This window comes from Mobula birostris, chromosome 12, assembly GCF_030028105.1.
Source record: "Mobula birostris isolate sMobBir1 chromosome 12, sMobBir1.hap1, whole genome shotgun sequence".
NCBI classification, from domain to species: Eukaryota; Metazoa; Chordata; class Chondrichthyes; order Myliobatiformes; family Myliobatidae; genus Mobula; species Mobula birostris.
The window spans coordinates 42,938,184-42,965,503 of record NC_092381.1 but is presented as its reverse complement, the minus strand read 5'-3'; the positions used below and the strand labels follow the sequence as shown (position 1 = coordinate 42,965,503).

Here is a 27,320-nt window from a genome sequence, read left to right as displayed (position 1 = left end):
ATCCCTGTCTGTCTGTATCTTCTTTACGGCGGTTGGCATCCAGCTTAATGGTGCATTACCGCCACTCTCTGCTCCAGAATGTGCACTAGACATACATTCTAAATCCCTTCACCCAATCACACACACCCACACACACACACACAAACCTACACTTCACCCTCCCATCTTTGACCATCCTAGTAGCCTATTCCTGTTTATTCGTCATATTCTATAAAAAACCCCTGTACCTCTTAAAAATGCTAAAAATACCCGGACTTGTGCTCTCTCACCCATACCCAGCAACCCTTTTAATGTAAATTCCTGCATCCCCAACTCCCTTAATTTATTTCTCATCATCTCTCTCTGTATCCCATACTTCCAGCAACTCAGGGAGTGATCCCTGCAGAAAGCAGAAAGCTGGGGGGAGGAGGGAAAGAGGAGTTTGGTGGTGGGATCCAGTTGGAGGTGGCAGAGGTTTCAGAGAATTATGTGCTGGATGCGGAGGCTGGTGGGTTGGTAGGCGAGGACAAGAGGTACCCTATCCCTGGTAGGGTGGTGAGAGGATGGGGTAAGAGGAGATGTGTGTGACATGGAAGAGATGTGGTGACAGCTGATCCACTGATGTCTATTATAAACCAACAGACTCTCACCTGGACTATACCTCATCCCACCCTGTTATCTATAAAAACGCTATCCCCTTCTCTCAACTCCTCCATCTCCACTGCATCTGCTCTCAGGATGAGGCTTTTCATTCTAGAATGAAGGAGATGTTCTCCTTTTTCAAAGAAAGGGGCTCCCCTTCCTCCACCACCAACGCTGCCCTCAACCACATCTCTTCCATTTCACGCCTGTCTGCCCTTACCCCATCCTCCCACCACACCACCAGGTATAGGGTACCTCTTGTCCTCACCTTCCACCCCACCAGCCTCCGCATCCAGCACATAATGTTCGAAACTTCCGCCACCTCTAAACATATCTTTCCCTCCCCCCAACTTTCTGCTTTCTGCAGGGATCGCTCCCAATGCAACTCCCTTGTCCATTCATCCTTCCCCACTGATCTCCCTCCTGGCACTTATCCTTGCAAGCGGAACAAGTCCTACACCTGCCCCTACACCTCCTCCCTCACTATTATTCAGGACGCCAAACAGTTCTTCCAGGTGAGGCAACACTTCACCCGTGAGTCTGTTGGGGCCATAAATTGTGTTCGGTGCTCCCAGCATGTCCTCCTGTATATTGGTGAGACCCAACGCAGACTGAGAGATCGTTTCGCTGAGCATCTAGGCTCTGTCCTTGCCTGCCCATCACCTCCCTTTGCTCCTCCCCCCTTTTTTTCTTTCTTCTATGGCCTTCTGTCTCTTTCACCAATCAACCTCCTAGCTCCTTGCTTCATCCCTCCTCCTGCAGGTTTCACTTATCGCCTGATGTTTCTCTCTCTCCCCTCCCCCCACCTTTCAAATCTACTTCTCAGCTTTTCTCTGCAGTCCTGCCAAAGGGTTTCGGCCTGAAATGTCGACTGTGCTTTTTTCTATAGATGCTGCTTGATCTGCTGAGTTCCCCCAGCATTTTGTGTGTGTTGCTCAACCATGCACGAATACAGCCAAATGAAATAGCATTCCTCTGGAGCCAAGGTGTGAAACACATTATTAACAGCACACAGCACACTGCAAGTACTGTAGCACATAGCACAAAAAGCATATATGGTTATGATAGCAGAAAAACATAGTTACAAAGAAATAATGTGGCCCAAATTCCTGAGGAGCATCGCCTGTAGATTAATGGTAGGTTGCCTTGGTCCAGCTTTTACTGAGTGAACACCAGACAAACACCAGAAAGAGTAGCATCAAGCAAAATACGAGGTTTCTACATTTATCAATGATATGAAAATAAGTGGAAAAGTGTGTCACAAACACCAGAAGATCTGCATATACTGGAGATTCAAAGCAACACACACAAAATTCTGGAGGATCTCAGCAGGTCAGGCTGCAACTAGGAAAAAGAGTAAACAATCAACGTTTAGGGCCAGGACCCTTCCTCAGGAACAATGTGTAGTGATTTGGACAATGTTATTTTCCATTGGGATATACAGTACTGTACAAAAGTCTGAGGCACATATACATAGCTAGCGTGCCTAAGATTTTTACACAGTATTGTAGTAATTTTATGTATTGCACTGTACCACTTCCATAAAAAAATAAATTCATGACGAATGTGAGTGATGATAAACCTGATCCTAATATGGGTCTCCATCGTGGACTAAGAGTGGGAAAGGACAGGAAGAGGGGAATTCATGGTCAGGAAAAAGGGATGGGAGAGAAAAGGGAGCAGGAAGCACCAGGGAGACATTCTGTATTGATCAATAAACCAATTGTTTGGAATCAAATGACCTTGCCTGGTGTCTCAGGGCAGAGTGCAGTTGCACCCACATCTAGCACTTCTCTGCCAGTCGTTTCACACCCCTCCCGCAGTGCTCCAGCCTTGTCAATCTCAACATTGTTTGCTCTCACCAGATTTACAAATTCGATGTCTGCTCCATGCTGACAAATACAGGACTGTGCAGAAATCTTAGGCACCCTAGCTATGTACATGTACTTAAGGCTTCTGCACAGTCCTGTAGACAGACTGCAGAACAAGATGAAAATCTGGAAAATGGATTTTAGCCTGGGGTGTGAGGTATTTTAGTAGAGATGTGAAAAGGCAGGTTATTACCTAAATGAGTTAAGTTCAAAGAGATCATAACAAAAAAATTAACAAGTAGGTCCAACAAGTAGTTTAGAAGGTAAATGGCATTTTTGCTCTTTACTGCAGAGAGCAGAATTTAAGAATAGGGAGGTTTTGTATAGTTGCAGACGGTGTTGGTGAAACCACACTTTGAATATTCTACACAGTTTAGGTCTCAATATGCAAAAAAAATGTCATAACATTGTTGACAGTCCAAAGGATTTTTACTAGACTAATTCTAGGAGAAAGTGTTGTCCTGCCAAGAGAAGGTAGATAGTTTGGTTCTGTATTCCTTGGAGTTTCAAAGAATTATTCAAACATATAAGATCCTAGGCAGGATAACAGTTTGACAATGTAGATGTCAAGATGTTTTCTCGAGTGGGCGAGTTATAAACTAGATGAGGTTAAAAAATAAAAGGCTGATCCTTAAAACTGAGGTTCTGGGAAACTTGTTCTCTCAGAGCTGGCCAACTCTTGCTCCTACTTTCTTGAGTTCTTATTTTTATTCTCTTATTGCAATAACAGTGATAACAGTGGTAATGGACAACCGACCAGGAAATTTTATTATCAGCCACATATTCTGTTCAAATTCACTAATATTTTCTCAAAATCAGGTTAAGATATAGACAGGACCAGCCCACTGTACCCCAGACTTCATGAAATTTAACATTAATTTGCAATGTTTATATTAACCTTCAGGTTGGTTATTAACTGGTGCTAATTTAGAAATTGTTGCACGGAAAAAGATGTGAAGAAAGAAACATAGCTGATAAATAACATGTTCACATCGCACTTCACTTCAAATTCTACAATTTTGAATATGTCAGAGAATTAAGTTTATCAAGTAAAAACATAGCTGCTATTTGAGCTGACAAGAGGTGAGTGATACACAATGACTGCCAAAAACAAAAATAAATTTTCTGCATCAACTATTTTGACAGCAGAAAATCAGCCAATTTGAGGCATTACACAATCACATGTAAATAACTAATATTATTAGAGTCGGACATTCTTCACTTGAAAGATTCAAGAATTTTAAATACAAGATCCTGAAAACAATTGAAACAATCCACGCAATTTGAAAATAGTACTAAATTAAGATTATCGCAATTCTTAATACTGACTGTCCAAAACAAAATAAACAAGATTCATTGCACATGTTGGAGGAGACAAAAACGAGTGCTGGTATGGTTGATAATACTGGGTTGACTGGGCAAACAAGTGATCTTGGATTTGGAGTACAAGAAGGTTTACTGGGCTAAGAATAATATTTACAGCATGTGGGAACCTTCACTGCATTTTAAACTAGAAAGTCAATTTAAATAGAGAGGTAGAAAAAAAGCAGCAAGTGGTAGGTAACACAGCATTCATTTCCATTCAACAGAACATAGATCATTCAAACTGAAATTAAAGTTCAGAATGAAATACATTTACAGCATAAAATATAGTTTGCTTCTATTAATAGTGAGCTTGCTAGTCATAGGTTTGACAGAGCCAAAGTTTGCAATGGATAGCTTTAATCATCAGTATTTAAAGTTAGCATCAGCAAAAGGCATTGCCAGGAATTTCCTTATATCAGAATTGCAAATAAACCATCTAGATTTGACTGTCTGACCATTTTGCCACTTATAATGATGATCATTAAATTTCTAGCTGAATGAACAACATGCACATAGATAGATAACTGATTTCAACACCACATTAGACAATAGTTAGCTCATTCATCATTATATATATCTCATGCATGGGATGTCATTTTATTTTCCTCTGTTTTCCTCACCGCACTGAATTCAGAAGAATATTTCATCCTCAGTAGGAGTTTGAAATTATGTAACTTTTCTTCACAATTTTTACCACTTGACAAACAGAAAATGACTCACATAACTAATGCTTCAAAATCTGCTGTCTATTTTTGAATGATGACCATCATGTTTAAAACTGGAATTGCAAAGCACCCACAAACATTGTTACACAATGAATATAGTCCCAATAAATCTGAATGAGTAGCAGATCATAAGTTAATGTGTGACCTGCACAATTTTTTTTATGATTAATTGTATTTGGTCATAATCAATGAGTTGTTAGTGGACTACTAAAATATAATCTTGGTCAAAGTATTCTTAATTCAATTTTTTTTTAAAAAGAGATAACCTATCCCAAATGGTCCTGCTATTGGTATAAAATTTAAGATCCATTAAAATAAAAGAGGAACTTCAAAAACCTGGAAAGACATGTCTGGCAAGGAGCAAAATGGGAACATGAGAGTGAAGGCAAAAGGTTTTGTTCATAAAGACATTGCAAAAACTTCACAGATAAAGGAACATGAGAAACACACTGACATTACAAAATTTGAATATAATGTGTTGAACACGACAAGAGGAGGCTGAAATAATGAAGCTAACATCTTTAAAAGCGGATAAGCTGCCAAGCCTCCAATCCTCTTTGGCTACAGGCATAATGGTATTAGCCTGGAAAACAGCTGACAGGATATGATTGTTTATAAACAGGTAAAGAGATAAACCAAAACTATACAGTCGACGATCAAACACTTGTGATTGGCAAATTACTGGAAAAAGTTCTCAGGTACAAAAAATCTGCATTCAGAGATGCTCAAGTTAACCAAGGCAAGTCCACATGGATTTTGTTGAGCAAAGATCTGTTGGACGAATAAGTGAATATTTTTGAAGACGTGACAAGGAGGATTCAAGTTCAAGTTTAAATTCAAGTTCAATTATTATTCAAGCATACGCATGATTACAGCTAAATGAAACAGCGTTCCTTTGAGGCCAAGTGGCAGAACATTGTACTAAGTCAAACAGAGCACGAGGCACATATAGTACTTATAGTTACGATATCAGAAAAATTGTCACAAATGAAAATTAATGTAGCCCAAGATCCTGAGTGTCATGACCTCTAGATTGATGGTGCATCGGATGTTGTCCTAAAGCTATGTTTTTGCAAGAACAAATACACAGTGGTACTCATCACATGCTGGTGCAGTTGCAGACAAATGCAATCCAGCCTGCCTTCCACCAATCAAACATTGAAGAGCAGCACCAATAGGAGGAGCCAGCCCCAACTCAGCATGGACTTCAGCGTGCCCGCCGCACTTCTGCTCTCTCCCACACTGCCTCCGGTGTCTCTTCCCCTAGGTGGCTGCAACTTGAGGCATAAAAGCCTGGTACATACAACAACCGAGGCCACGCAGCTTCCCCACCATCAGTAACTCAAATGCACCAGTGAACCGGACTTTGAATATTCTACATTACCAATCTCCAACAGGGTCTTGTGATTACAAGAAAAACAAACGCGACTGTCATTTGCACTGTTTGTTTGACTGACAGCTAACTCCTTGGGTGGCTGTAGCAGATGGCAACACAGAATGCAAGAAGCCCAGCTCCACTGCTATCAAGAAACTCACTAGTGGGTAGACATGCATTTGAAGTTCTTAATATCCAGAAGTGTCCTGCAATCATAATAAAGACATAAAGGACAAGGACTTTTGTTTGAACCCGAAGAGGCCACTGTGATTGAGCACGCTGCCATCTTACCGGGAAGTGCATTTTATGCAAGCTTTGTGGATCTTAGCAAGGATTATGATAAAATCCTACAATGGGAGATTAATCACTAAAGTGAGAATTCATGGGTTCCAAGTGAAAGCAATAACTTGGATCAAAAATTGGCAAAGTGGAGTAATACAAACCGTAATGGTTATTGGCAACTGTAGTATACATCACGCAAAATGCTGGAGGAACTCAGCAGACCAGGCAGCATCTATGGAAAAAAAAATACAGTCCTGCCGAAGGGTCTCAGCCCGAAACATCGACTGTACTTTTTTCCACAGACGCTGCCTCGTCTGCTGAATTCCTCCAGCATTTTGTATTTGTTGCTTGCATTTCCTCCATCTGCAGATTTTCTCTTGTTTATCAAATTGAGTACATTACAGTTGTGCAGAACTTTTGACTATTGTAAATATGGCTGATTTATAGGGGGCCATGATTCCATGCCTACTGAAAATAACAAAATGGACAGTGCACCTAACACTAAATAAGAAGGTTCTTCTATAGCAAAGACATGTTAGGTGAGCACTAAACAACCAAATAGAAGCAAATATGGAAGGAAGGACAAATAAACTAAGATGAGAAGTGAAGAAGTGGAGAGAAACAGAGCATTCTTGGAGGAAAGTGAATTAAATACTTTTCCGTCAAATGGATTATGGGAGCCTGGAACACCTGGCCTGAACGGGTAGTGGAAACAGAAACCTTCATTATTTTTAAAACATTCCCGAGTAAGCATTTGAAAAGGTGCAACTTGACAAGGTTACCAACCTAGAGCTGGGTAATGGAAGGCAAGTCAAAAACTTGCCTTTTAACTCTGTGTTCATGTTAACCATCAAGCAGTTTATTCATCTACATTAATCCCATTTACTTGCTCCTCAGTTTTCTATGCTATAGTGATTCAAGTATATATCTACCTATTGTAAGCTTTTACTCTATCATCCCCATCAAGCAACGTGCTTCAGATTTTAACGCCTGGATAAAAAATTCTTCCTTATTTCCCTTCTAAACTTTATGCCCTCATTTTAAATCAGTTCCTTCTGCTATTAGATACCAATACCTTGGGGAAAAGCTTCCTATGAACTAATCTATACATGCCCCTCAATTTTGTATAGCTCAATATGTTCTTCCACTCAGTCTTTTCTGCTCCAAGGACAACAAACCCAACCTATTCAGTATTGGGTCAAGAGGCCTTTCCTACTGTAAGCAGCGACAGAAATTACATCAAAATTCTTTGGAGTTTAAGAGGAGGAGGAATGAACTTACAGAAACATACAAGGTCCTAACAGGGAGGATGTTGAGATATTTCTACTAATAGGACAATCTCAATCAAAAAGATGCTGTGACAATATTAGAGACAGCCATTTAAAATTGAGATGCATAGAAACTTCACACAAAGGATATTAAATCTTTGGAGGTGTCTGAAATATCAGGGAATCGAAAGCTATTCAATCGATGGGTTGATGAGAGCAGGGCAGTACACATTGTCTATATTGACTTCAGTAAGGCCTTTGATAAAGTTCAGTATGATAGACTGCTATGGAAAGTTAAATTGCAAGGGACCCAAAGAGAACTAACTAATTGGGCGCACATTTGGCTTGATAGTAGGAAGCAGTAGGTGATGGTGGAAGGTTGTATTTTGGACTGGAAGCCCAGGACAAGTGGTGTTCCTCAGGGCTTACTAGTAGGACCATTGCTATTTTTCCACCCATGGTGTCACGAGTAGAGGTTTGTGAACAAGGCTTTGGCAAACTGGTCCTCATCGATCAGGTCTCTAAGTATAGAAGATGTTATGTTGCAGTTGTACAAGCCATTGATGATGCAGCATTTACCTATAAAGGGCACGGAGGAGATTACCAGGACTTGAGAGACTGAGTTATGGAGAAAGGTTGAGCAGGTTGGGATTATTTTCACCGGAGCATAGGTGAATGAGGGGTGTTCTTACAAAAGTGTGTAAAATAAAGATTGGCATAGATAGTCAATGCATACAACTTCATGGAATCAAGAAGTAGGAGGCATAGGTTGAAGGTGAGAGGGGAGAGATTTATTATGAATCTGAGGGGGCAATATTTTCACCCAGAATAGTCAGTATATGGAATGAGCTGTAAGAGGAAGTGGTTGAAAAAGGTATAGTAACAACATTAAAAGGTACTTAGACAGGTAACAGTTTCCGAAAGCTTTAGAGGAATATAGGCTAAATCTAGGCAAATGGGACTGGATTAAATGAGCCTGTTTCTATGCTGTATGATTTTATGCCATACCTAGTTCACACAGAAGAGGGGATGAGGGCTGGGACATCAGCCATGGTGATATTGAATGGCAGGGAATATTTGAGGGGCTGAGGGGCTAAGTGGCTTAATCCTGCTCCTATTTCTTACACTTTCATGCTCTAATGTTCTTCAATGCAAGATTCCTAGTTTACAGTTCAGTAAATCTAAATGAACAACCTTCTTCAACAGATGTGACTACTCTGTATCCATAAACACAAAATCAATTATAATCCAAATTAGTGAACAGTTTGCCAATACATAATTGAGTGTTAATATAATTTTGATTTGTCATAACCATCAACAACATGCCACTGAAAATACTCGGATGCAGATATACCTAGAGGGAAAAAGATGGAAATATGGAGGAAGAGGAGGACAAGGTTGAGGCCATAACCTGAAACCTTATCAAAAAACATTGCATTTTGAGACTTCTCATCCAGCACTTGTACACATGGGTTAGCACCAGGGCTTAAAACTTTTTCAAAAATATAGGTTCAGAGAAGGGTGGGAGAAACTAAACAATTAAGGTTCCTGAACTTTACCTATTCACAATTTAGTGCATTAAACCTTTTTCTACTGTTTGAAATATCACCCCAACACAAATTCTGTTAGAAGGTAGACCCTAGAACAGTGCCTGTTATTCAAACCACCCCACTGGTAATCAGTGTTTGCACAGTTATTGGGAAAAACAAACTACAAAAGCAAAAAAAGAAAAATTCATTTAAACACTGACAGATAAAACCTTAACCAAACTTGGACTTCTACTTAAATTGGTCAACTTTTTAAAAATTAAGTCTTGTGAAATCAGCACTGCGTCAGTGAGCACCATTAAATAAGTGAATGAAGAAACCTTTTCTTTGTTAATCATTTTGCATTATACTACTGTTCTTTTCCATGAATTATATCACACATACATTACGTAAGCATATAACATATGATTATCTTTTTCCTATGAAGTTGCCTATTTGTGCAATTCAGTACCCAACAAACTTATGAAGTTTCTGTTCATTTTATGCCATTATAAATTTGGAGCAACCTATTCAGGTTTGCAGTGCAGAGTGAAATTAGCAGAAAAATATGTTGGTATTGATCTTCCTGTGGTTGAGTTAAGCTTTGTGAAAAAAATGACAAAACCTGTTTAAACAAGCTGAGCTACAATTGTTCCTGATGGCATTCATTCACTTTTACTAGCTGCAGCACATTCGTCAGATGGTTTTCAATGTATTCCGATATGCAGATAGGACAGACTAAGTTGGAATCTTGTGAGTCAACAATTTTTGATCATATTTAAGCATATTTTTAGACCATTCTGAATGATAATTTTCACATAAATATATCCATTGAGGTACTTTACTTATGGTTCTTAACTTTATAATATAAATTGACTTCTTGATCAATAATTTCTTGCCATTTTTTTCCTCAATATAATTAACCATATAACAATTACATTACACGAGGTATTTCCTCCCGTCCAAAACATGAGTTAACTACAGATCCAGAAACATTTCAAACAAATAAAATAGTTTTAATGGATTCATGTGTGTCTCAGTCATCGACTAAAGAAGCCACAGAATTACTAAGCGTCAATAACACCCACAGTGGTGGAGAATTTAACAGATTAAATCAGCATGTACACCTCTTTAAAAAAATTATTTGATCAGTGTATGAGTTATATTGATAAAATACACAATATCTTTAAATCCATTTGATAAGACATCCAACTAAAAGCAAGGAAGTTAAATTTACAGAGATCTTACTGGATCCGCAAGCGTGGGGCCCCAAGTCCTTCCCGTCTCTTCTTCATTGCTGGATTATCTAACACCTTCACAGACAGAGAACATAAGCTGTCCTGGTAATACGAACATAAAACTGACATCACTCAGGAAAATACTGGCAGCTGTGTTTTGTGCAATGGAAGCAGTCAGTACAAGTTTGTTCAACCCTCACAGGAAATCAAGATATCTTATGAACCATCAGAGTCGCCCATTACATGGTTGAGAGAATAAAATGTTCACATTCAGAAGTTGCCAGACTTTTTACAATTAATTCCTCTTCATCCCAAGCATACTCATGCTATAACATTCAAAATTTAAAAAGCAAATGAACTAATCCCTTCAACTCATGCAGAGGATCTATCAATCTACAGACTAACAGCATAACAACTCGAGCTAAAATTAGAAAGCAACAGCCACCTGAATGGCAGTACGTTGAATTTAAACAAACCAATCCAAACTGTTGTCCAGATTCACTTTGGGGCACAAGAGATTTCAGAATCCCATTAATCGTCAGAGATCTAGGGAACTAGTATACAAAAGGTAACATGCCCAATAGATGTGTTAATATTACAAATACTCTATCCAAAATGCGAAAGTTTAGGAAATAATTATCCATGGGTTGATATTCAAACCAAGTGGTACATAAGTAAACATTTACTTAAAAATTGTAGATGCTTTTACATTATTTACTAAAATAAATCTGTTGCCAACCATTTGGCTTCAGTGTGCTTTATTTTTAAAGATTTTATATTTAAAGCCAGTTACAGTGTAGATATGTAAATAATATAGAAATTAGAATATCAAAACTTCAATAAATCATGTACAATTTGAAGCTATGTCAAGCTTCAACATGTATCCTACTGATAAAAAGAATCAAATAATCCATAAGGATCTATTTTGTGGTCTCTTTTAAGGGACTAAGTTGTAATTTGCAGTTAGTACAGGAATTTCAAATTGAGGCCTTATTCTGCATGAACAAACAAAATATCGTTATCCAACTAGATATTTTCCTCAGTAACAGGTATACTGTATCATTTTGGACACTTTCAGAGAAGAACAGCAGCACTAGCCTGAGCAACACAAACAAAATGCTGGAAGAACTCAGAAGTCAGGCAGTATCTATGTAAACGAATAAACAATTGACATTTAGGGCCGAGACTCTTCTCCAGGACTTGAAAGGGAGAAGATGCAAAACCAAAAAGGGCAGGGGGAAGTGATAGGCAGGTGAGGAGTGGTAAGAGGCAAGAGTGGGGAATAGAATAGGAGGGAAGGGGGAAGGGAAAAATTACCAGAAGGAGAAATCAATATTTGTGTTATCAGGTTAGAGGCTACCCACACAGAAAATGAGGTGCTGCTCCTCTACCCTGAAAGTGGCCTCATCGTGGTACAGAAGGCTATGGACCGACATCTTGGAACTGGAAATGAAATAGAAATCAAAATGGTTGGCTACCAGGAAATTCTGCTTTTGACAGATGGAGTGGAGGTGCTCAAAGTGGACCACAGTTTACGATAGGCCTCACCAATGCAGACATGGCCCCCCTTCGGGAGCACCAAACACAATAGACAACCCCAGCAGATTCACAAGTGAAGGAGGTAGAAGTGAGCAGTGCAGGGTAAGGGAACTATGAGTTTGCTGGCTGTGGATGGGAGTTCTCCAGAGCTGATGAGGCCAATGATGGTGTCAGAGACAATTTTCTGATGGTCCAGAGTGGGGTCTTCTTCATGGGGTAGGTAAGAAGCAGTACCCGAGAGTTGCCACATGGCCTCAGCAAGGTAGAGATCAGTCCGTCACACAACAACAGCACCCCATTTGTCTGCAGGTTTGATGCAAAGAGAGTGGAGGGCAGTGTATTCAGAGGGAGTAAGGTTTGAGGAGGAGGGAGGAGTGCTGAAGTTGAGCCCGTTGATGGCTCATCAGCAACTTGAGATGATAAGATCCGGAGTAGGCAGGGAACCAGGCAGAGACCCACTTGCCTCAGATGCAGCACAATGATGCACAGCTCAGGAAGCTGGAATCTAGGGGAGTCTGTTGGGCAAACAAGATTTTATGGAGGTGGGGGGAGGGGGAAGCAACAAAAGTTAAATGTACAAATGAGAACTGATGACACAGGTAGAAAACCGTTGAAATCCTGCAAAGTGAATATAGGGAGTTTGTCAGAAGGTTAAAAAAAAAACCCTAGGATTGTAATCTCTGAATTAGTGTCCCATGCACTAGTAACTATAAGAGTAAGGGGGAAGGCAAACAAATGTGTGGCACATCTGGTAGGAACTTAGTTTTTTGATCGTTGGTTATCAAGGGATATTGTGGTCTTGTTAAGAAGTCGTATATCAGATGTAAGCCTAATGTTCAGACCAGTGAACATCATTCTATTACTTTCAAGACAGTAAGAGAAAAAGATAGGACTGGCCCACAAGTTTAAGTCCTAAATTGGGGCAAGGCAAATTTTGATGGCATTAGACAAGAAGTTGTGAAGGTTGATTAAAAGAAGGCCTATACGCAGGTAAAGGTAAAGCAAGTAGTGAGATAGGAACAGGTCAGGGGCACTAAGTTCCTGTAGGAGTGAAGGGAAAGGCGGGCAGCCCTGTCTATTCTCTAACTGTGAATCTTCCCTTTAGTTCTTTCAACCCCTCCACATTTTGAACCTTAGAAATTCCTTAAATCCTTAACTCGTTCCAATGTCATCCTAACTCAGTTTTCCTCTCCAATGATGTCATTTGATCTGCTAAGTACTTTCACATTTTGTTTTCATTTCAAGTTCTCAATATCAAAATAGCTTTTATATATTAATATTGGACAGGCATTTGGATAAAGTAATGCGAAACAGCAGTATTTAACAAAGCACTTGAGTAATCTATAATAAAAAGAGAACCAGGTACAAATAGTTAGCTGGTTAGGTAGCACCTGTTTAGAAACAAAGTTAACATTTAAGATTAACAAGCTCAGAAATGAGCTGAAGATAAAGTAAGTTATGACTTAGATAGAAAGTGGGAAGGGGAGAAAACAAAGTGAATGGTCCATAATAGGATGGAAGGTCTTGCATACATACACTATACATATGAAGCAGGAATAACAGCTCAGATAGACTAATCTTAGTTTTATTCCATGTCCTGAGATAAAATATTGTCTTCTACCTAATCACAAAATCCCTTCAGTTCTTACTTCATTTCCTCGCATTACCTGCATGTAAGAAGCGTTTATATCTCTGATTATTTCCAGCTTTCTCTTCACAAATGCTATCAAACCGGCCAAGTATTTTCAGTATTTTCTGTTTTTATTTCAGATTTCCAAAATTCACAGTTTACTGTACTCTTTTGTGGAAATATCTAAAGACTCAAACTTAGACAGCACCCAATCTTTTGTATGGATGATTTCAAACTTAACCCATGACAGCATCAACCGACATACAAAAACAAATACATCATAATTTCGAAAATCTCCAAAATCTTATCAGAATATTTCATTTTTATTAAAGAAAGTTGCATGTACTCATTGAATGTGCACTGATAGCAAACATCTCTCACTTCAGTCTACTCAAAAGTCAACTCAAAAGGTAATTTTCATTTCTTTTCATCAATTCCCCTGTACCTAATTTAGCATTTGATACCCTTATAAGAGGATCATTTTGGAGTATTATTATTCAATAGGTTTAATTGGCCACATTTGGAACAACAGACTAGCATGGTTTTCCAAAAGGAATTACATTTACTGAAGAAAATCAATTACCTATGAGGAATGAACCTTTCAGGTATATGTAAAGACAAGCATGTTTTTAATACCAAGTTTTGTATACTAATGCCATTTAAGAAACAATACTATTTTCTTTTAAGCAAACCCTTTGAAAATAGAGCACCACCGAGTACTGAAAAACATGGAAAAATTCAAAGTATGCTGCAGCATTTATGATAATCAATGACTAATTAGTCACAACATAATGAAGAAAGCCTTCAGTCTATGATGTTCATGAAGCAATGTCCACAAAATTAAGAGATACCTTGAAAGCATATAAAGCTTTTTCCAATTGTCTCAAAAGAGCAAAATAACTTGGCCATTATAGTGACATAGTTTCGTATTTGCAAACACCCAAAATTGTTTTGATTCTCCTCAGCTTTGTGAAGCCCAAACATAAAGCAGTTCAAAAGAAAGTATATTATACTACAGGCAGTAATTTACTTTCACTGCAGATAAAATAAACAAAACAAAGATATAGATACCTACCTCCTGAGGTTTCCATGCTGCCTCATTTGCTCAGAGCATGTCTTTAAGTCTAGCACTGTAACATAAATGGAATGACAGATTTGGAGAGGCATTACAAAAAGCTTAAATTTGATGGGTTTGTAGTGCCAATGCCCCTTGGGGTCCCTCACAAAATATGAGGATAAGCAAAAATATGTTGAAAGCAACAGGGTAGTATTTTACACACAGAATCACATATTGAAATTAGACTTATGGGTTTCCACCAGGGCTGCATGAAGAATTTTCAACTGCTACACTTATCACTGGATAGAACATCAGACTAAAGAACTATATTCAGAATGGCCATAGAATAATTGCAAAATAGATTGCCTTCAAGATGTGAGAAAACATGAGGCAGGAGGGACATTGCAATCTCTTGTACGTCTGGGCAACCCTCTATGAATCATCGGCCTTAATTATCTCAATCAAGGGAAAATGTGCAGATGCTGGAAATTCAAGCAAAACACACACACACACACACACACACACACACAGAAAATGCTGGAGGAACTCAGCAGGCCAGGCAGCAACTATGGAAAAGAGTACAAACAATCAACATTTTGGACTGGAGAGGAAAAAAAAGGAGGAATCAAAGTAAAAAGGTGGAGGGAAGAGAGGAAGAAACACAAGGAGATAGGTGAAACTTGTGGTGGGGGGGCATTAAGTAAAGAGTTGGGAAGTTGATTTGTTGAAAGAGATACCAGGCTGGAGAGGGGGAGATCTGATAGAAGGCAGAAAGCCATAGAAAAAAGGAGGAGGAGCACCAGAGGGAGATGATGAGGTGATAAGGTGAGAGGGGGAAATGAGAATTGGGGATGGTGAAGGGTGGAGCATTTACGGAGCATTTTGAGAAATCAGTGTTCATGCCATCAGGCTGGAGGATCACCAGACAGAATATAAGGTGTTGCTCCTCCAACCTGAGTGTGGCCTCATCATTACGATAGAGGTGGTCTTGGACTGACATGTCAGAAGAGGAATGGCAAGTGGAATGAAAATGGGTGGCCACTGGGAGATCCTGCTTTTTCTGGTAGGTGCTTGGTGAAGCAGTCTCCCAATCTATGTCAGGCCTCACCAACATACAGGAGGCCACATCAGGAGCACAAGATGCTGTAGATGAGCCCAACAGACTCACAGGAGAAGTGTCATCTCAACTGGAAGGACTGTTTGGGATCCTGAATGGTGGTGAGGGAGAAGGTCCCAGTGGCCACCCATTTTAAGTCCACCTCCCTTTCCTATTCCAAAATGGTAGTTGTGTGGCTTCATCTACTTCTGGAATGAGGCCACACTCCGGTTGGAGGAGCAACACCTTATATTCCATCTGGGTAGCTTCCAACCTAATAGCATGAACATCGATTTCTTGAACTTCCAGTAATGATCCCTCTCCTTCTCTATTCCTCATCCCCTTTTCTCTCTCTCACCTCATCTCCTTGCCTGCCCTTCACCTCCCTCTGGTGCTCCTCCCCTTTTTCTTTCTTCCATAGCCTTTTGTCTTCTCATATCAGATTTCCTCTTCTCCAGCCCTGTATCTCTTTCACCAATCAACTTCCCGGTTCTTTACTTCACCCCTCCCCTGACACCTGGAAATGATTCCTAGCAAAATCTAACCCAAGTAAAAACACTTCTAATGTGAAATTTGTTCATGAAAAGCAAGTGCAACTTCTAGATTTTTATTTCCCTTCAGATAAAGAAACATTCTCATTTTAAAATGCTGCTTTACCCAGAGAATTGCAACATTTCTTCTGACTTGCAAATGGGCAAGTACAATTTACCATGATAAAATAGTAAGTGGACAGAATTTGTGAAGTAAAATATATAGAGCAATACTTCAAACAAGAAGGTTTTATGACATACGGCATTTCAGCTCCTATCTGTCAGCCTAAAGGTTATCCACATGATTTGTTAATTGTTTCTCTATTCCAAAATTTGCACATTTCAGGTTTCCAGCATACAGTGAATTTGGTAATGCTCAGGGAAATGCAAATACACAAAGCTATTCATTAATTTTAAAACTTACTTCATTTTTCTGAAATAAATCTCATCACTGGGCGTGTGAAAAGTGAATACTGATGCCACTAAATAGCAACTAATCTACCTTAATCAATCTCTGTGTAGGTTTCTGTATTACACCTCAATTCTTTCCCCAGCATGCTGCCTAACTGGCTAAGTTCTTCAAACACAAATGGGAGAAGACCTGCAGATGCTGAAAATCCAAGCAACACACACAAAATGCTGGAGGAACTCAGCAAGCCCCAGGAAAGTAAACAGTTGATGATTTGGGCCGAGACCCTTCATCATTTTTTTGTTTCAGAAGCCAGTAGCCATATTTTCTTTTTCCCAACGGCAGAACCGTTATAACTTTAATATTTGATGGCAGCAATACATTCAACATTCTGATTATAAGGAGCAAAAAATGCTAAATTTTAAAAAAACAGAAGCTGCAAACTTGAAATAAAAGCAAATTACAAGAAATATTTAAGAGGTCAATGACCCTTCAACATTACAAATTCCCTAGAACTTTATATTCATCTGTCGGTTGCCCTTCCCTCTCTGCCAAAATTGACCAATTAAAACTCTTCCCCTTCATTGGGCTCATAAAGATCTGTTGCCCACCATCCATGACATGAGCCTATGCCTTTCATATCCTGGGCAGCTGCAACATTTTTTTTGCATTAACTACAATTATAAATTTAAATCTACAATGCTGAGTTGCTGTTATAGTAACTTCCACTGCTGTTACAGGTTTCCCCCGCCATCCGAAGGTAGAGCGTTCCTATGAAACGTAAGCCGAAATGTCGTAAAGCGAAGAAGCAATTACCATTTATTTATATGGGAAAATTTTGTGAGAGTTCGCAGACCCAAAAATAACCTACCAAATCATGCCAAATAACGCATAAAACCTAAAATAACAGTAACATATAGTAAAAGCAGGAATGATAAGATAAATACACAGCCTATATAAAGTAGAAAGATTTTTCCACAATCATTGCCGGCACTGTTCTCCGTAGCAAAAATCTCACGCAAGTGCTGTTGGCAAAAAAACTCTCTCCAGTAACCTTTAAGTTATGAAGCTGCCAAATCATGCCAAATAACACATAAAAATACACAGCCGATATAAAGTAGAAATAATGTATGTACAGTTTAGTATCACTTACCGGAATTGGTTCAGCGCCGAGCACACTGATGATGGTGTGTTAGGCTGAGTCATCGCTGGTTGGGGTGGTGCAGTGGCCCCCGCCCTCCGGGCCGCCGACCGATACATTGCCGTGAAGCATGCAGGGGTGCAGCGGTAGCCGGGAGGCATCCAGCACGTCTTTAAAAAAAAAGCCAAAATAAACATGCTAATTAATTAGGTGCCGCCTGACACGTAAATGTAGGCCCAGATCAGAGGCAATGCAATCAGCAATCACCTCTGATCTGGGCCAACAATTACATGTCAGGCGGCACCTAATTAATTAGCATGTTTATTTCGGCTTTTTTTTAAAGATGTGCTGTGTGCCTCACGGCTACTGCTGCATTCTCCACGAATCAGTATCTGTTCGCGGCCTGGGGGTTGTGGTGGTGGGACACTGGGGTGTCATCTCGTCATCCTCTGTTTCCATTAGAGCAGACAGCTCATCTTCTCCTACGACTGCCCACCTCAATGTCAAAGGTCGAGATTCGTCATCTGCTGTGGCTGATGTGGAAGGCTTGCTTGACTGCTGAGCCTCACGCATTTTTCTATCATACAGTTCCTTGTAAGCACTCAAACCATCCTGCAAATATCCCCTAAACCTACGTACCCTTTCAAAATTAAACTCGTACTTTATCATTGTAGCAAAAATCTCACGCAGTTGCTTCACGTTCATTTCGCTAATGAATTCGGTTTCGATTGTTACCCTTTCCTCTTCCAATTGCATCAGCTCTTCATCTATCAGTTCTTGGTCACAGGATGCCAAAACCTGTTCAACATCATCTTTGTCAACTTCCACAAGCCAAACTCACGTTGTCCTTACTTCGTTCACCACGATCAAAACGCTTAATTACGTCTAGTTTTACACTAAGTGTAACACCCTTACAAGCTCTTTCAGGCTTTTCCAACACCTTAGAACTCATCTTGCTAATGGCTGCTCAATGCAACGTGCTTAAGCAATGTCGTTCCGAATCTGGGGGAGAGCGGCTGCTCGGGGCACGCGCTGCCTTTTATCGCGCGCTGATTTTTTTCGTAACAGTAAAAACACCTTCTGTTAGCGAAAATAGGGAACTAATGTAGGTCTTTCGTAACAGTGAGGTTTCGTAAAGCAAACATTCGAAAAGCGGGGGACACCTGTAATACCATTTTAAGTTCCAACATGTTAAAACATCAGGGAAAAAAAAGACATGTTTTCTGAATGAGATTAAGCTATTACAGATTATTACTCAGTAAAAGGTGCATGTATGTGCAAATTTTAGAGATGCCCCACAAACTATTTCTTATGTACACCATTATCAGAGGACTACACATGAAGGAAAAAGAAAGCAAAGTTTTCAAATCTGTCTCCCAACTAATTACTAACAAAGATCAGCAGATTACCTGGATTGATAATTAAAAAGAATGCAAGTTAAGTCAATTCCAAAACAAGAATCTGAACTGGAATACTAAATTACAATCTTGTAGATATCAATTCATGAATGGCCATTATCACAGTTGTTTCTAGCAACTTTCAGTTTAGAGTTTCAGTTATAATAACATCAATGTAAGAGAGAATTCTCAAATTAGAACAATCAAACAGAATGTACAAATTGCAGATTTGTTTTGAAACAAACTGGAGTCAGAATTCATTGGAGATCCAATGTCTATATCGAATTTATCTACAAACAATTTGATTAACACAGCAAATGGAGGCCGAAAGCTTATATTCTGGGGGAGAGATGCAAGAAAATACAGCAAAATATTTGCCCTGAATTAGCTATATCAAAATGAGAATGAAGAAACAGTGAAAGCAACCTCAGGTAAGGCAGCTATTGCTCTCCAAGTTACAGTGCCCCACTAATAATTCCTGCTGTACCACTATTTTCAAACTGCTGCATTTGTGTTGGAAACAAAACAAAACTTGGCACAGAAAGTTAATTCTTGACATTTCAAGCCTAAATTCTCTTCTAGCAATATAATGTTTCTTGCTGCAGTCAACCAAGTTCATTGCCACACCTCATCAGTATTATCCAATGCAGAACTTCCTGATCTAATCCACCATTTTATTCCCTCTAGCTTAATCCACTTCATTTTTTGCTTCTGTGTCCAGTTGAGTTTCAGAAACCTGAGCACCAAATCCATGATGACACTCGACAACCAGAGGGAATGTTATGTATCATAAGATCAGAAGTGTGTATTGACGTTCACTGATGATTGCACAATGCTCAACACCATTCATAAGTCCTCGGATCATGGATCAATACACATCAAATGCGCAAGACATGGACAATATCCAGACCCAGGGTGATAGGTGAAAGGTAATAATCACGCTACACAAATGACAAACAATGATGATGTCCAACTAGAGAAAATCTGGTTGTCACTTGCTTAGATTCAAGGACATTACTGTCACTGAATTCCCTCTATCAAACACTGTATCATCAACCAGAAACCGAACTGGAGTAGCCATAAACACAATGTGACTACAAGAGCAGGCAAAGACTCAGAATCCAGCAGTGAGTAACTGACTTTCTAAATCTGCTGGATAAATGATTCTTCATTTACAAAAAAAAAATGAAGAAACTCAAATTAAACAGGACATAGCAGACCTACTCATCTACCCCTGCAGAATCGTGGCAATACACATAGTGGCAACAGTTTGTACTATCTACAGGATTGACTGCAGCAACTCACCAAGTCCCCTTTAAGCACCTTCCAAACCCAAGGCCAATGAAAAACATGGAAATACCACCAAATGAATTTTTCTTCCAAGCCACAGAGTTTCCTGGCTTATAAATACTGAATATCACTCCCTTTTCACCTCTGACTGCGTTCCTGTACATGGTTCTGACTCCATAATCAAGTTCACAGACGACACCACGGTGGTTAGTCTGATCAGAGGGGATAACGAGACGGCCTACAGGGATGAGGTCCAGTACCTGGCCACGCGGTGTGCCAACAACAACCTGGCCCTTAACACCCAGAAGATCAAGGAGATCATTGTGGACTTCAGGCTTGCTAGGAGCCACACTCACGTCCTCATCTACATCAACGGAGCTGTAGTGGAGCACGTATCAAGCTTCAAATTCCTTGGTGTCCACATTTCTGAGTATCTCACCTGGTTCCTGAACTCCTCCATCCTGATCAAAAAGGCGCAACAGCACCTTTATTTCCTGCGGAACACCAAGAAAGCTCACCTCTGTCCCAGGATACTGACGGACTTTTACCACTGAGAGCATACTCACAAACTGCATCTCAGTGTTGTATGGCAATTGTCCTGTATCAGACTGCAAAACACTCCAGCGTGTGGTGAAAACTGCCCAGCGGATTATCGGCACCCAATTGCCCACCATTGAGAACATCTACCATAAACACTGCCTGGGCAGAGTGATAAGCATTATCAAGGATGCATCTCACCCTAACCATGGACTTTTTACTCTCCTCCCATCCGGTAGGCGCTATAGGAGCCTCCGCTCCCGCACCAGCAGGCACAGGAAGAGCTTCTTCCCTGAGGCTGTGACCCTGCTGAACCATCACAGCGCTAAGCAGTATTGCACCCATATTGTACTGTCTCAGAACTTCTATATTTGTGTGCTGTAGTACTTACTTTTTTTTCCACAGTTATTTTGTAAATAACACTATTCTTTGCATTTCTGGTTAGAGGCTAACTGCATTTCATTGGCTTTGTATCTGTACTCGGCACAATGACAATAATGTTGAGTTGAATCTAATCTAATCTAATCAAATCACTAATTCAGAATAACTGGCACCTCCTCCCTAACACCATTATGGATATACTATACCTCTAGACAGTAGCGGTTTAAGAAGGCAATTCACCACCACTTAGGAATTTGGGGATAGAAGCACAAACGTTGGCTCAGCCTATGAAGTCCACATCTCTCGAATTAAAGTAAATCAACTGTGAGTATCTGCTCTCCAAGAGAGATGCAAGGAATCCAATTGGACTCTCTCAAAGGACGGGGAATGAACTAATAGTTATCTTACAATCTACATTATCAGATAAAAGCAATCATTTTGCTGGATGTGGTTATTTGCCACCAATTCAAACTATAATTAACCTAGAAATTACAAACCCTGAACTGTAAGAGTATCCTAATAACTGAAAGCAACATGTTTTGAATGGTCCCAGTAAACATTCATTCCCTCCACTGGTGCGCTGTGATAGAAATGACTTAGAAAATACACACCAGTTACTTACTTAGGTTACTCTCAAAACATAAACTAACCACAAAGCAGGACATGTGCAGCAGGTGTCTGGAGATACTAGTGCCTGCATGTCACATATCATCTTCAGTTGGAAATACATCACTGGTCCTTCATCATTGCTTGGCCTAAATCCCAGAACTCCTGACCCAAAGGCATTGTAACCTCCATGCAGACGTTCAAAAGGCTGGCTGGCTCACTGCTGCCTTCTGAAGAACAACAGGGGAAGTGTAATTAATAACAGGCCCTGCCAGCAATACCCACACTGCGAAAAATGAGTAAATGAAAATAAAACCTCCCCTCCACGGACTCTGCCTACAGTTCTTGTTGTCTCAGATAAGCAGCCAAATAATCAAAGAACACACCCGTCCTGCATGATCTCTCTTCTCCTCCACCCTCCCGCCCCCCCAATCAGGAAGAAAATATAAGAGTCTGAGTGTACATACCACCAGGCTCAAGGACAGTTTCTATCGTGCTGTTATAAGACTATTGAACAGTCCTGCAATAGGATAAGATAGACTCCTGACCTTAAAATTTAACTTGTAATGGCCTTCACCTTATTGTCCACCTACAATGCACTTCCTCTGTAAATGTAACACTACGTTGCATTGTACTACCTCAATTCCCAGTGGCAATGAAATGATCTGTTTGGATTTCGTGGAAAGTTTTTCATGTATCTTGGTACATGTGACAATAATAAACTGATTTACAGATTTAACTGCACCAATTGTCTGCTACAAGTCCTGCAATGCTTCAAATTCTTAACAGTGCAAGCAGTACATTATTTCCTTTTTGTTTACCCAGTCAAATCATATCAAGTACAGAAATCAATAAAAGTTAACCCATTCTACAGTCATTTTTTGACCTTTTCATATTCCACAATTCCAATCATCAGATGCATTGTTGCTTACTGTGTTCATCTTGGTCATAGAGTAATAGAGCCATAGAAAAGTACAGCACAGAAACAAGCCTTTCAGCCCATCTAGTCCATACTAAACCATTTAACCTGTCTACTCCCATTGACATGCACTAAGATCATAGCCTTCCAAATCTAACCATCCATGTACCTATCCAAATTGCTCTTAAACATTGAAATCAAGCTCGCATGCATCATTTGTGCTGGCAGCTCATTCCACACTCTATCAACCCTCTGAATGAAGAAGTTTCCCCTCATGGTCCCCTTAAACTTCTCACTTTTCACCCTTAACCCATCACCTCTAGTTGAAGTCCTCAGTGGAAAAAGTCTGCTTGCACTTACTCAGTCTATGCCTCTCATAATATTTTATACATCAATCAAAGCTCTCGAATCTCCTCTATCCTCGACACCATCTCTTTTTTGCTGCAATTTTAACAGCTCATACTTTCAACTCAACTTTAAAAACAATAAATATAAGCATATTTCTGTTGGATGTGGTAGAGGCAGTTTGAATCACATATCTGGGACAATATCAGCTGTGTTGCCTGCAGCTGAATCCAGTCTCAGATTAAAAATTCTCTTTTCATTTAATTGTTAGGATATGGCTTACTAAAGCCAGCTTCCTATGGATGGCAGAAGTTGTCAGATTTTTTTGCGTTATTCTGTCTCTTTCTTCTCCGTCATCTATGCCTTTTCCCATCCTCCTGGTTTCTTTCTTCCATTGCACAGCTTGTTTCTCTTTCTCCTTTCTCCCACGAACTTAGTGGTGTTAAGAATCTAAGAATGTAGCCCACTTTATTCTTATTTACACTTATAACACATACACTCTTCCCAGGATTTTCACACCACTGCCTCCATCATTTCAATTCATTTATTCATTTCCTGGTTCTGTACGTATTCTATCTCCCAATTGACAAGAGTTGCAGGGAGAAGTCAATGAAATTTGCAAAAATTTAAAGTGCAGGTCACCATGTGTACATTATTCAGAGTTGCTTATGGTGTCTTTCCAGTCAATGTGTTTAAAGTTCAAAAGTTCAGAGTACAAAGTAAATTTATTATCAGAGTATGCACAGGTAATCATATACTACCTTGAGATTCATTTTCTGATAGGCATTCAGAAGTACAACAGAACCAGTGAAAAACCACACACTACAAAGATGGACAACCAACCAATGCGCAAAAGAAAACAAACTGTGCAATTACAAAAAGGGGGGAAAAAACCAAAATAGCACTAATAAATAAATAAGCATTAATGTTTATTTTTGAACAAATCATTGCAAAGCCAATGAATTTAAGAAGTGGGACAGTTTGGTTACCACCAGGCTGTACCATTGGTTGATCTGTCTGTCCATTCTCCCACCAACATTATCAGTATTATCAGTTGATTTCTATTGTGATTGTGATTCAGCAGGGCTTAGGTCTGCTTGTACGTATTTGTATCTAGAGAGCTGCTCATTATTTTATTTAGCAAAGCATTAAGCACGTTCTGATTCCCAAGAGCAGCAAGAAAAGCACATCACATGGTGCGAATATGATATGCAAATGCCTGGTTAGCTTCAATGCAGAAAGCTTCGTCAAAAACATTCCAATGAAGTACCTCATGCTTTTACTGGCATTGCAGAAAAGCAATCATGCTAGCATGATTAACTGATAGTAAAGCCAGACTGATTCTATCTGCCAAAATGCTTTCAATCACAAGTTCAAGCACTTTCACACTCAGCTGTCAACATCCATCCACAGTATTATCTCCAGAAAGTTTGCTAGCAAAAAGCCAAACGCAAAAATCATAAAATATTCTTTAAATATGACAAGATCCTAAGAAAACATGGACCATTTCCCATAATCTCAGCAGGCACTTCCGAGAAAAGACAAACATTGATGTTAAAAGTCATCAACATCAATTCATCAGCACATACTTTTGCCTTGTGAGGAAAAGAATTTACAGGAAGAAGTCCTCAAGCCCAGCACAAAGTTCACAATCCACCAGATCCGCCTGTATGCTTTTAAGACATGAACCACTTACAACAGGCACATCAAAGCAATGGAGAAATACCACTAACAATGTTTCTGTATAATCCTCTACCTTTACATGCAAGATGTGAACTCACATAAACATCCTCTCAAAGCCAACATGCCAAAGATTCTCTACCCTTCAAAGTAAAAGAGCATTCAGAATTGGTGAAGAACACAAAGAAACATAACGGAAGTGCCAGAAGGAACACACCACCACCCAGATACTCCACTTGCCAACTCGGTCAAGAGCCTCCCAGCTGATCTGAGTAGAGTCTGCCAGACTCACATTGGTCTTACCAATTATCTCAAAGCTAACAGAAAGGAGAGAAAGCAAGACATCCCAAGCAATTCCCTACATAATAATTAGATATGTTCCAATCACAGGAGAGATCCACCAACATTAACTCTGCAAATCCTCCAAATCCAACAAACACAAAACTGAATGTATGTAGGCTCAGGCCTTCACCTTGACGTTCTTCCCCACCTCAACATTTCCTGCTTTTCCACATTGAGCTTTAAAAGAGCCCACCAATAGGTTGAATTGATTTCCACATTTATTCTGTAGCAAATAGCATTACCTAGCCATAACAGCAACTTCCTTTTATCAACAGTGTTTTTCAAGACTTGTGTTAGTTATTTTCTACACTCCACATACAGTATTTTCCAATTGATACCAAAAGGCCAAGTTGTAAACAAGTACTTTTGATACATATAACGCCCATCAACTTTTATTGCACATCAGGAGCCAGAGCATATCAAAAAATGGGCAGATGGAACATAGCTATGAATTCCATCATTATGCAGGAAGAGCGTGGTGGGTAAAGGGACCAGGTGAGGACCACAGGAAAAATATATGCAGATGGAGTGTGGTCAGCATCACAAGTGTGTGGGTAGGGTCAGGAGCTGTGCAGCAGCAGATTAATTGGGAACATGGGTAAGTATGCCTATAGACGGAGGGATATTATGGCTGAGAGAAGAGGATATTAGGACTGAAGAGAGAAAGCCTTGGAGAGGACCAGTGTGTGTCAAAAGTTGCATTTAACTATATCTGCTATATAATGACAATAGTTATGCTCTTAAAAAAAATAAGTGCACAGGTGCTTTTTAATTCATTTTGTTAAACCGAGTATTGTTTAATTGTACAAGTAGATTTTGCTTTAGTTACACAAAAAGCTCTATAAAACTATTTTCTCATAGAAACATCAAAACACAGAAAACCTACAGCACAATACAGGTCCTTCAGCCCACAATGCTGTGCCGAACACTTACTTAGAAATTACCTAGGGTTACCCTTAGCCCTCTATTTTTCTGAGCTCCATGTACCTATCCAGGGGTCTCTTAAAAGACCCTATCGTATCTGCCTCTACCACCATTGCCAGCAGCTCATTCCACACGCTCTCCACTCTCTGCATAAAAAAAAACTTACCTCTGACATCTCCTCCATATCTGCTTCCAAGCACGTTAAAACTGTGCCCTCTCCTGTTAGCCATTTCAGCCCTGGGAAAAAACCTCTGACTATCCACACAATCAACGCCTCTCATCATCATATACGCCTCTATCAGATCACCTCTCATCCACCGCCGCTCCAAGGAAAAAAGGCCAAGTTCACTCAACCTATTCTCATATGGCGTGCTCCCCAATCCAGGTAACATCCTTGTAAATCTCCTCTGCACCCTTTCTATAGTTTCCACATCCTTCCTGTAATGAGGTGACTAGAACTGAGCACAGTACTCCAAGTGGGGTCTGACCAGGGTCCTATAAAGCTGTAACATTACCTCTCGGGCTCTTAAACTCAATCCCACGGTTGATAAAGGCCGATGTACGGTATGCCTTCTTAACCACATAGTTAACCTGCGCAGCAGCTTTGAGTGTCCTATGGACTCCGACCCCAAGATCCCTCTGATCCTCCACACTGCCAAGAGTCTTACCATTAACACTGTATTCTGCCAACATATTCGACCAACCAAAATGAACCACCTCACATTTATCTGGGTTGAACTCCATCTGCCACTTCTCAGCCCAGTTCTGACTAGAGTTTCAACAGCCTTTGTACACCAGGGTTCCTGTACTCTACCATCTTTTCCCTGTCTCATTGGAACGTACCTATGCAGAACTCCACACAAGTATCCCCTGAACATTTGCCACATTTCTGCTGTACATTTCCCTGAGAACATCTTTTCCCAATTTATGCTTCCAAGTTCCTGCCTGATAGTTTCATATTTCCCCTTACTCCAATTAAACACTTTCCTAACTTATCTGTTCCTATCCCTCTCCAATGCTAAGGTAAAAGAAATAGAATTATGATCACCATCTCCAAAATGCTTTCCCACTGAAAGACCTGACACTTGACCAGGTTCATTTCCCAATACCAGATCAAATGCAGCCTCTCCTCTTGTAGGCTTATCTACATATTGTGTCAAGAAACCTTCCTGAACACACTTAACAAACTCCACCCCATCAAAACCCCTTGGTCTAGGGAGATGCCA

The 27,320-nt window shown here is 39.9% G+C and overlaps 1 protein-coding gene across 10 annotated transcripts in view; it reads right to left on the bottom strand.

Moving 5' to 3' along the window:
- mast2 (microtubule associated serine/threonine kinase 2) overlaps nucleotides 1-27,320 on the bottom strand; it is a 456,242-nt gene that overhangs the window by 223,116 nt on the left and 205,806 nt on the right. Inside the window, exon 2 of one of the 10 annotated variants that reach the window (XM_072273708.1) lies at nucleotides 14,516-14,570. The exons of 7 other annotated variants lie outside the window; for them this stretch is intronic. In XM_072273708.1, the coding sequence (XP_072129809.1) occupies nucleotides 14,516-14,541 (26 nt within the window). In that variant the 5' untranslated portion in view covers nucleotides 14,542-14,570. Of the gene's footprint in view, nucleotides 1-10,281; nucleotides 10,468-14,515; nucleotides 14,571-27,320 lie in introns of those variants that run through there. 2 more of the 10 variants (XM_072273703.1, XM_072273705.1) reach the window with 2 other exon arrangements.